General features: G+C 36.6%; 1 protein-coding gene across 1 annotated transcript in view; it reads left to right on the top strand.

Annotated features, from left to right (window-relative positions):
• Positions 1-12,194, top strand: part of LOC105390816 (lachesin) — a 52,854-nt gene that overhangs the window by 19,591 nt on the left and 21,069 nt on the right. The window contains exon 4 of the mRNA XM_038122506.2: positions 118-224. Within this exon, the coding sequence (XP_037978434.2) occupies positions 118-224 (107 nt within the window). The remainder of the gene's footprint in view (positions 1-117; positions 225-12,194) is intronic.

The following is a 12,194-nucleotide window of genomic DNA, read 5'->3' as shown; positions in this document are numbered from 1 at the left end:
CCCATTACGCTACTAGGGCAGCATACTTTTGTGCCGCCAGGATTCCACTCATAGTCTTCCCTTCCGATGCTTTGACGCTACCAGGGCAGCATATCTTACAGTGTGCTCTACTTACAGTTCTGACGGAAGACCCTCGCTTCGCGGAGCCCATCCCCAACGTGACGGTGGCGCTGGGCCGCGACGCCAGCCTGCCCTGCGTCGTCGAGCACCTCGGAACTTATAAGGTTAGTAGCTGTTTAGATAATAAAGGGCTATCCATACATTTCCGGGAACTCGTTTCTGACGGAACACGGCAGAATTCGGGAAGAAAATCGGTTACTTACAAATTGTATGAACTTGTTCACACAGTTCCGTATCAGTATACACGGACAACTCGGAACACATTTCCGGGCTAGGGATAGCCCTTAATTGGAAATGCGCAGGAGTTGTATTTGAGTGAGCTGCAGGCACCTACATCTACGCAGACGGTAGTAGTTTGTATCTTTTGCGGATATTTACACGGGTCCCATTCGAGTGATCATATAGGCTCCTTGCCGGCTGAGTATAGAATAGAGGAATGTTTAGTGTAGAGTATTTGTATTCAGAACGTAAACGGGGGTGCACGAAAGGAATAAATATTATTAAAAAAAAACTGGTTTTGTATTTTGTGTTCTAGTGTAATGGACCGAACAAAATCTAAAATTGTTTGTTTACGTATACACAATCTTCCAATTATATGTTCTAATTATGACTAAAAACCCGCTCACACAAAATGTAGGTAGTCTTGTAACACACAGACAATCATGCACATCTGTACAATTAGTTCCTCGTGGTCCCGCGGGAAATCTGTAGCCGCCGAGACACTCCACGTTTCGGGGGTTTAGGGAAAGTCCTCCTGTTGGTGTGAAACCAGTCTTGTTTTAGCCGAACGTTCACTTTATTTTTAACTCGGATCCTAATTTTAGCTTTACAGAGCGGATAAAATTAAAACGGTAATCTTTTATAAAAGTTTTAAAATGAAATGCACGGTGTTTAGGTTAGTGTAGAACTAAATCGGGTAAACTATATATTTTTTTTGGGGTTGCAAAAGATATTTATTTTATATGCAAAAATTTTCTTGAGTAAGTTCTTTATTTAAACCTCGAATGATACCCACTTTACGATACTTTGAAAGCTGTACGTGTCGTTGCAAAAATACAAATACTATGTAGCGCTTCGTAGCTGCTACTACGATGCTACGCCCGTAGCTGCTACGATGCTACGCCGTAGCTACTACGCCGAAGTAGCTTCAATTTATTAATTTCTGCTTATTCGAAGGGTTGTGGCTGGGTTAATCAAAATAATATCCTGCTATTTACTAATGTTTTTATAAATAAGTTATTTGAGTACTTATTTATTTATTTCAATTAAGGATCACCACCACCATACATACATAAGCTCACGCCTGTCTTCCAGAGGGGTAGGCAGAGACTATGGATCTCTACATGCCACGATTCTAACATACTTCTTTCACCACTACCACCACCATTATAATAAGTATATTTATTTACACATAATAGACAAGACGATCGAATGGCGTAGTGGTTAGTGACCCTGACTACTGAGCCGATGGTCCCGGGTTCGATTCCCGGCTGGGGCAGATATTTGTTTAAACACAGGTATTTGTTCTCGGGTCTTGGATGTGCCCGTAAAATGGCAACAGGCCCGCCCCCTATTACATTGGGACTAACATAACACTCTGGCGAAAAGTGGGTGCAGCAATGCACCTCTGCCTACCCCGCAAGGGAGTACATTAGTACAAGGCGTGAGTTTGTGTATTATAATAGACAAATTAAAAAAAAAAAAATTGAAGCTTCCGTAGTTGAGCGGGCCTCAGTGATCGTAACTGATCCCTGAGGTTAAGCAACAACTGACACGGTCAGCCATTGGATGGGTGACCAATTTCAAGTGCACGTTAAGCCGTGGGTCCCGGTTGCTGCTTCGGCAGCAGTCGTTAAGCCTTACCCGACAACTCTCTCAGCACAAGCTTGCTTGTGTTGGGGTCCACCAACCCGCACTTGGCCAGCGTGGTGGACTAGGTCTAAAGCCTTCCTTCACTGGAAGGAGACCCGTGCCCCAGCAGTATAGGGACGTAATGGGTCGTCATGGAGTCATGGAATAGGCAAATTTACAAACCAACTTAAATTATTCGCATACAAAGGCGGGCTCACAATAAGCAATACAACAAGCTCTTACAGTTAAGGAAAATGACATAAAAAATGGCATCTTTAGATTATGTGAAACAACCAATGCGCAGTGGACCAGCGTGATTAGAAATGGTAATAGCTTAAAAACAGTTCATGTGGATATGCATGAAGGTTTCATTCGAGAGAGCTAGGTACAGAAACCTACACGCGCACAGAGAATAGAATAGGATAGAATACCTTATAATGTACTATTATACCCTCATTGTACATTAAATTTCAAAACACCTTTCTTTATCGTCTCCTCGCTGGAACATTTCCTAGAACCCCGAGCTACAGGGGGTTTAAAAAGCAAATTGCATTTAAATATATTAAGAAGTTTCCCGGTTGAATATTCTTATTTCATACATTAGTGAGGTAGATGTAGATATTGCGGACTATAAATGCTCGTGCAAGGTATTATATATTGTTTATATTAGTATCTAATTTTATTGTATGCGTTTAAAAACCTAAATAATTATGTAAAGGAAGATTATCTAAACAGTATATTATTTTGCGTTTTTGTTTTAACCTGTCGGCAAAAATTCACCCAATTTAGGCTAGTAGGTACCTACTTATTAAAATTATACCACTGCATGATATGCCAAGAAATTAGACCGGAATAAATATACTGTCCAACCGTACAATTATGAAGCACTGCAATCGTACAGGCGACTGAACGAGCCGAATTATACTTTCAAATGTACGTATTAGAGTACATATTGCAGTGGAGACGCGGTAATTATGATAATAAAATATACTGAAAGAGATAACTAGGATTTTAGTAGTTAAAAGTGCAAATTACGGCTTCTGTTTCATGGTCCTCGGAACGACTCAGTTAAATTATGTATTACATGGTAAGTGTCGACTTCATTTAATATTTATTTTGTTTCTCGCGCGCGGTGGCTGGTTGGAGGTTCCGGTTTAGAAGAAACTTTAGTACGGATGATGTTTAGCTAACAAATAATAATATGTGTCCTTAGTTTGAGCTTTTCATAAGCGCCAGTTTTAGTGTATGATAATTTGGTTTCTATCTAACGATGCCTTAGTTAATTAAAGTAGTTATTTTCAAAAATAAGGTAGGTGTTTTCGAATCTATCTGACTCTGTATTAATATGGAACAGATAATGTTTAATCTGAACGTAAAAATTGATTTATTTTTTATACATAAACGAATAAAAAGTTAACGTCAATACATAACAAACTGTGCCAAATAATTTCAGGTGAAATTCTTATACAAATAAACTCTTCATTCATTATTTCTGGAGCGAACGTAAAAAAAACACATGCGTATTTGTATGTCATTACAGCACTCGCTACAATGTTGACATTTCGTTACAATGTACACAACCAACATCCAACAACTCATACAGAATTAAACATAAAGCGGGAGGATGCCACATTACAATTTCAACTATGAAATTAGAGTATTAGGTGTCAAAATAGCACGTCCCGGGTAATTAACTGCGGAGAAGTCTCAGGTACGGCAAGACATGAGCTCGCGATGGTACTTCCGTTACTGATACTGTCATTTGAACCTTTTGTATAAAATTATTAAGAAAATCTGTTTATACCTTTGATAAGATAGAATAAAAACTAACATTCGAGCTGATATGACGGAAAAAGCATTGCGATAAAATCCAACTATGTCTTTGATCCTATTAACAGCTCAATCCTATCTGCGAGATAGCATCAGTTCATTTCCAATCCTTTTAGTGAAACAACGACGAAAAAAACCCAACTCGAAAGCAAAGTAAAACCGAAATGCACTTTTCAACTTTAGGTGTTATCGTGTAATTTGCCGCTCAGTTATAACAAGTACAGCACAAACCACTTTTCGCCGCTTAAATACTTCATCAGCGACGCGAGTGCGCGGGGTGGGCGGCGGCGGCGGCGGCGGCAGGGCGGGCGGCGCGCTGCTCTCTTGCATAACTACAATTAACTTATTCATGAACACGCCGGCATCCCTAATTAATTACGTTATTTTACGAAACCCATTATCCCGTTGGCGTTACGAGCAAATACAAATAAGTTACACGGTTAACGAGTTCTTTTAGCCGAGGACTTTATTTAGCAAGACGGCTACAGCTTTACGCTAAAGGGTTTTTTTTTGTAATATGTCTGTATGCAGGTAGTGGCTTTTACAATTATTGTCCCTGCATTTTATGAAGTTACTTACTGGTGCAATGCTATATAAATGCTCTTTTTACTCTATGAACTATGTTTAAATACTTACAATGTTTCGCTTTATTTCAGTCCACTGCTTTATAAGTATTGGGATGCTGTTTGACTAATAAAAACCCACATGCTTGAATAGGATTATTTTGTAGTCCATAACATCAATATATATACGTCATAACTCTTTATCTCAAGATAAGGAACTACCTAAGTTAACCGCTAACACTTGTGAGTTTACTAAACGTAGCAAATGACCAAAGTTTATGGAGATAATCAAAATAGATAAGATATTTGATAGAATAATATAAAATATTTCATCTAAAGTGAGTTATTTCGTGAGTATTAGCACTATTAGCAGAAAGTTCCATAGTTTAGAACGATACAATTCCACGTTCTGGGATGAAATATATATTTTTCCAATATCATAAACTGTTGGGCAAGCGACGATGTGAAGCACATTGTAGCGAGAAGTATTAGAGTTGTTAGGCAGCGATTCAGTGATACAGTGCTTAACTGCACATACATGACTTAGCATTTTTTCACAAAGTGTAGCTGTACTCATAAGTACTTACTAGTGTTGCCACGAATAGTGAATTGGCCGAATACCGAATACCGAATATTCGGCAACGCTGCCGGCCGAAGCGCCGAATATTCGGCCGCCGAATATTCGGCGCTACAACCTGTTTTTTTTGTTCCTGGAACTGCTTTGAAGAAGTCGCTACAGATTATATGCAGATTATATGAGAAATTCTTATTATTAGGAGGCAGAATGCTATGGCAAACGAGCGGAATTATTTGATAATAGTTCGCCTAGATCGGATGTCCGATCCTTACAAGTTGTGGTCAGCAAACAAAAAACAATACCTTTTGAAATTTGCAATAACTTATCTTTCTTCACCTGGAAGTAGCGTCTATAGTGAGAGGTTATTTTCTGAGGATGGTTACAATGAAAAGCGCAATCGTGGGCTACCAAATGCTGAAATGCTCGTTTTTATCCAGCACAACTTAATACTGATTAATTTTAAGTACTAAAATGTTGTGATTTGGAAATAAGTACACAATTTTGATTAAAATAACAAGTCATTTTTTACATGATTTACTATTCGGTATTCGGCCCGAATAGTACGCACTATTCGGCCGAATACCGAATACTGAAAAAACTGGCCGAATAGGCCGAATACCGAATAGTTGCCGAATATTCGTGGCATCTCTAGTACTTACCTATACAACACTACAGACATAGTTTACGATAATGATTTCGATCATCGATATCAAACTTAGATGACATCAAATCGATTACCTACATAAAAATCCAAAAAACTACCTAATTTAGTGTTTTATTTTTTTTAAACAACAGACATAACGCTGAATACTTTCTAAATTAAACAATTTTATCTAACACCTACGTGATGATTATTCTGTAACTTAGAAATATCTGCTACAAAAGTTCATTGGAAGCGATATTTACACGAATACAAATTTAATACGAAATTAAATACCCTATTTCCACGAAAAACTATACACGTGAACGTCTATCTCATTTTAAAGTAAAATATATACTTTGTCGGAGGTAACCTTCGTCAGACTAACAGAACATGAGTGAATCTTTCAACAATGTATTAAAACATAAATGTTAGCAAAATGAAACGGGAAAATGCTTTTACGAAAACTATTTTAGATTCTATTCAGCTATCTACTACGTTTTGTTTAACTAACGTGTTGTTTTTCAGTAATTTGAATAGTCTACTGATTATTTCAGTCAGGTAGTAGCTGTATAAGGAGGGCCGAGGATAAAGTGTATAAGGTCTTATAAGTTATTTTTAATGAATTTTACGACGGACACAATTTATGGGTCCTGTAAATGTATGTGTTTAATAAAATGTACGTATATTATACACATCTAAACGTAATATTTGTACTGCAGCAATAAATGTAGGTATATGATAGCGTTTTCTATAAAGCTTGGGTGAAGCAATGAATATCTATTACAAGTTGCGAGCATTTATCATACTTTTATGTGTGGTCTACAATTTCATGCATATTTATGTAAGTAGATACCATTAATTTCGTGTAAATTTGTTTTTTATATGAAACATAAATCAACTTGCTTGTTCTGTATTTAGCATAGCTGCATTATGTAAATAGGCACAGTTTTTAACTATTTGGTGAATAGGCTGGCGATAAATTGTTGGTGATAATAACTGCATCCTGGTGAAATAGTAACATTAAAGAATTTCACGAATAGTTTGGAGTGCGGCGTATTTTTATATGTTCTTCTAGTGCACATTGTAGACTAGAGGTGATTGCAGAGCTGTTGGCAGACTACCTGACTAATGGTCAGATGACATGATCAAGGTTGCAGGGAAGCAGTGGAAGGCAGAAAACATTCGTATACACAGCGGCAGCGTGCTATAAGTAACACAAGAGCAGGCAATAGGATAAAGATGATGGCTACTTCAAAAGATGCGAAACAAAAGAAGATTATCTGTCACAATGTCACAATAGTATTTAAATACGTGTCAATATTCAACGAGCCGTACATCCTTTGAGCCGTGTCTTTACACGAAGACACTCATACTCGGTGAAGGTAATCCGAGTGTGTGAGAGGGGAGGAGAGGGGCGAGGGGGGGCGGAGAGTTGTCCTGAAAGTAGCTTATACTTGCTCCCGAACTTGTCCCGAGTTTAAGAAGCCGCCGGATAAAGTGGCAGAGCTCGGGCCCTTCCCGACCAGTCACCGAGTATTGTCTGCTGAATCCAATAAAAATTTGCAGTAAAGATATAAATATAAATTTTATGATAGCAAATATGTAACGAATATGACCCACTGCCCTTACATAGATCAATAAAATAGAACCATGACGCATTCAAAATCAAAATCAAAATTATTTATTTGTTGAATATAGGTGTAGGTATGGTGTTATAATAGGTAGGTACATGTTGCTTAAAACTATATTCTACCCTAAAGGGTGTACAAATTTTTTATATATCAATATGAATTGAATTTAAAATTATTTATAATACGAAAAATACATTATTAGCTAATTATTATGTCAATAAAATTTTAACCATGCAAAAATTACAAAATAAAATGATAACATGCACATTTAATAAATATACAAAAAAAAGACACAACAAAATAATGTTAAAAATGTAATAGTATAAATTCCAAATTTATCTAACAATTTTCCATAGTTTTCCTCTAGCTGAAACTGCTACCGTATCTATATTCTATATAGGTACTTCATAAATCTAAAAAACTGCATTTATTTTAATCCTAGATATAAAATAATTTTTCATAAAAAAGTGCCTCTGTGTATCGCATCAGCAAACACCAATGAATGCGGTGCTTATGTGTTGAGGAAATAAAACGCTCAGCAAGCGGCTTACCGCGGGCACAGAGACAGTGCGAGTAGTGAGGGACAGTGGCCATGTTTACTGAATTAACTCTCACATTTTGTTCTTAGCAGGTCGGCGACAAAAACAAGCTAATGATACTGGTTACGGGTCTTACGGGTTAACTTATCCTGCTTGCAGAAGGGGGGAGGACATTTTTTTTTTAAGTTACATGAATAATGAATATTTATCTTCTGAGCATTTCGGTGACAAATACATAAGCTAATCTAGAGTTTTCCATCCTGGTAAATGGATTAGCCTGTCAGAATAGCGTCAAGCACTGACTGCCCAAGATACACTCGACGTAGTTGATACGTCATTTGAGGAAGCTAATTTCGCATCTCTATACTATTGGCTCGTGTACTGTACCGTGGCGTCGTGCTAAGTTTCCTCCTCACTTATTCCTGTGTCACGTTGTTGGTGTTTCACTTTCGGATTTGTGACGTTTGTCAATGAAAATATAACCTAGTTTCGGCTCAGTCATAAAACAGATAACTTCACTTTCAGTAAGCTCTCTCCAAACAACAATACACGGTGGTCAAACTGATCAAAGCTCCTATTCCCTATCTTATTTTATAGGTACTTACATCTAAATGCTTGGATTAATTTCTTCTGACCTTTACCAATACCGAAACATAGCCCGAGGAAACGTAAGGGTCGTTTCCTCAGGCTATGTTTCGGTATTCGGTATTCGGTACATCATAACCACTCCTAAAGGTCTTAAAGCGACAACTTAGATTCAATATGAATTCAGTCACCGATTCTATTGTTGTGTATGCAAATGGGGGCCATTTAGTCCATACTGGTGCACGTGTTGACGGCGCAATTACCCCGCGCCGCTGCGCACACGACGCCATTTTGAATGAATTCGGAACCATTGTTATTAATACTGAATCGACGGCCGTGCGGGCTGAAGTTTCTAATTTCACTGGAATGGGTAAAAATTAGTATTTTGATCCATTTGAGTTCTTTACCGTAACGAAAATAATAGGAATACTAATTAACAATAAATTATTATTTAGCTACAAATACTTCATAAATAAAGACACAATAGTTTGCATTTCAGCTCTCGTTCGTTCGTTTTTGTCACACTAGAGTCTAGAGGCAGACATCGTTCACCTTTTCAATCAAAGATATTTTGAATTTGTATGTTAAAATTATAACGATAACTAGATAATTAATGAGTGAGGACCGTGTATTTAGCAGGACATACTATAAGTACTCTTAGGTTTACTTGTGCTCACAGTTATTTATAAAACACAAATAACAAACCCTCCAAGTTTTGACCAAGGCTTAACCCTGCTGAACCACGTATCGGATTAGAACAATTCAACCCAGGTGGTCGGCGGACGACCGAATGTAATCCAGATTAATTACTTTGTCAAAAAGACCGTCACAGACCAGTTTCAGAAATGATGTTCTAAGTTAACCATCGAATAACATCACGAGTATCCATAATAATAATAATAATGACTGGATTGAGTAAGAAAACTCAAGTTTAATGGTAAAACCAATATTAACCAAGATACTATAAGATACAATAATATAGGTACCACATTAATACAGAAAGAAATAAATGAAACCATAAGCTAATAACCAGAAATTTATGCCTTTAAAGCTAAGTGTTTCAGTATTTACTTCTTTGTTATTACTATATTTTTATAGCCCACCTTTCGTGCATTTATTATATATTTGTGGAATAAAGAATTAAATAATAATAATAATAATATTTTAAAAATAAACGTAAGTACCTATATTTTTAACTTAAAGTTAACTAACGTTTATGAAACTGGTTGTGAAAGCTAGAAGAGCCACTAAGTATTATCGATAATCGGCTCAACATTAATGACCAGAGATGGTCAAGTTTTGATTCGATTCGGTGGTTTGTCTCTGGTCGTAGTCACCTGAGCCATTTATTTCTCAAACATTAGCTTCTGCTTGTAAGTTTTGATTTGAATAAATAAATTATTGAAATTGAATTCAAAGGTTTTCCCACTCAATATTTTAATACAATGTTTACAGTGATATTTTACACTTAAATAGTGCAAATAAGTATAAACAAATAGAAATTTTTAAACAACAGTGATCCTCAGCTATAATTAACATAAGCCTACTTATAACAAGGTCAGATAGGCAATATCTAGCGATAATATAATGAGTGATAATTTTGTGAGCGGTGATGCAGGCACCACCCTCGTAAAGAGTACATAGAATCACGAATCCCTACCGAATCAAATCATATTTCCCCCGCCAGTAACGACAAACTAATTCTTATTACAAACGAGCCGTGACCGCCTCACTATTAACACGATATGATCTCGTGATTAACCGTTGTTATAATTTATCGTTTTCGGGTTCCGCAGGCAGACTGCCTGTTTCCGGTTTTAGTTAGTTATAACTGGTAGTTAAGCCCGGCCTGTAATTTTGTAGTTTACGATTAGATGGCAGTAAATAGGAGTTATGTTTGATGTAGGGATCCTAGTTGATGTGTCAATAATTATTGTTCGACAGCTAATACTCGTGCGCTATGTTATGTGCAGCCTGCCGCCCCGATATCTGACTGGCAGACTAGAGACTGTAACTATAAATAATTAAAGTGTCTACTAACTATAAAACAATGTTATAAAAATATAAGTGCGTCATTCATGGTTAATAAATAATTATCTAAAAGGTCTCAAATACTGTGCTTATTTAATTTTGTGTTTAATTAATTATATTTTGTTATTTTTTTTGCATATGCCAGTGTTTTAACTATTTATTTGGCAAATCTTACTCAGCCAAAAATATACCATGCATTGCGCAAATGCTCCCTATTTTGGTTTTTATTTAATTAATAAGTTATTTATTTAAATATAATTTTCAATGTTTATTATAATAATTGTAAGGATGCTGCAAGCCTGCAACACATTTTAATTATTTTTCGTAGTAATTTTTCTCTAATCCATGTTTTGTATGCACCTAGGTATTCGGTTATGATTCCCACTTAGCTCAGTATTATATTTATGTGTAGTAATAAATATAAATAAAATATGTGCGTTTACCAGTAACAGTTCGAGATCGAGATCATACCTCGAACATATTAAAATTTCAGGCAGCACCTAGCGCGCCTATAAAACAACTGACTGACTTTTATTCCTCTGCGAATTTTATATGTTTGCAATAAAATAAAAATCCAACTTTATTTCTTTTGCACACACACACAACTGCCACACATATATAAAAAGCACGCACACATACACAGAGTCTCAGTGAAGTCGACCCGAGCTCATAAAGTATGCACGGGGTATCGACTAGGACGCCTGCACTGCGGTACTTGGGTACGGTTCCACAGCTGCGGTCTCAGGGGGTAAATTTAACGCCGATGCGACTTTGTCAAAGTAAACAAAGGAATCGTCGAGCCCGATGCATTTTCGCCGGCGGTCTATCGGAGGAGCAGTAAAAGCGGTGATTTGTGTCAATGTTTCTGATGTCTATATTTTTGCGGATGCAATATTTTTAGTGTCAAATGTTTGCAGAGGGAGCCGGGCGCGGGGCGGTGCCGTCGCGAATAAAATAAACTGGGAGCTCTGAGAAGTTATTGTGCAATCTTGTTGTACAAAGTAGCTTGACTCTCCGAGCTTAATTTGATTGCACAGCAGTCTCGGTATTCATGAAAATTTCCCCTAAATAGCTTCGAAAAGACTTTTATTTAACTGATACTTTCCTGAGCGTCTTTTAACACAAGCAATAATAGAATGAAAGCATTAAACCGCTGTCCCCGCACACAAAGAGTTAGTAAATGAAACGGAGGCAAATACTTTTTGTATTGTTGTAGAAATTTAACTCGTTTTGTGCGGAAATTGCATTCCGACCACAAAACACGCCGGTCGAGAAGTCAGGTTATAAACGTTTATTTAATTTAAACTCTCATACAAACAGAATAAGATACACTGTATATTGCACTAGGTAATGCAGAGTATATTTATGAACATAGTAAAGCAGAGAAATATATAGTCTACACAAACAGAAATACAGAAACGTTCTTTGAAATTACTTCTAAAACGTCTAGTATTTTGTTTTCAATGTGATTATTAAAAATGGAATAGAAAAGTAGACTACGTACCTGCTATGAAAAAACTATTAAGTAAAATCTTTTAATCTTCAAAATCATATACTCAACGGTAAATGGAAGGTTAGAGCAAATATGTCCATATATGTATAAGTTTCACAACATACCTAAGTGACAAACATTTATTTTATTTTCGATTTTAGTTTATATCTTACCACTAACTTGGCCCCTATCGCAAACTTATTTTGACAACGATATTCGGATTGTAATTGTATTGATATCGACACTATCGCGACTATGTACTTCGTTTTGACTGCGCGATAAGCCCAATGCCCATAACTGTCAAACCTTCCCTTAACCAACTAATTTTATCT

The sequence above is a fragment of the Plutella xylostella genome, chromosome 22 (genome assembly GCF_932276165.1).
Source record: "Plutella xylostella chromosome 22, ilPluXylo3.1, whole genome shotgun sequence".
Classification (NCBI taxonomy): Eukaryota; Metazoa; Arthropoda; class Insecta; order Lepidoptera; family Plutellidae; genus Plutella; species Plutella xylostella.
This window is presented reverse-complemented; position numbering and strand designations above follow the sequence as displayed.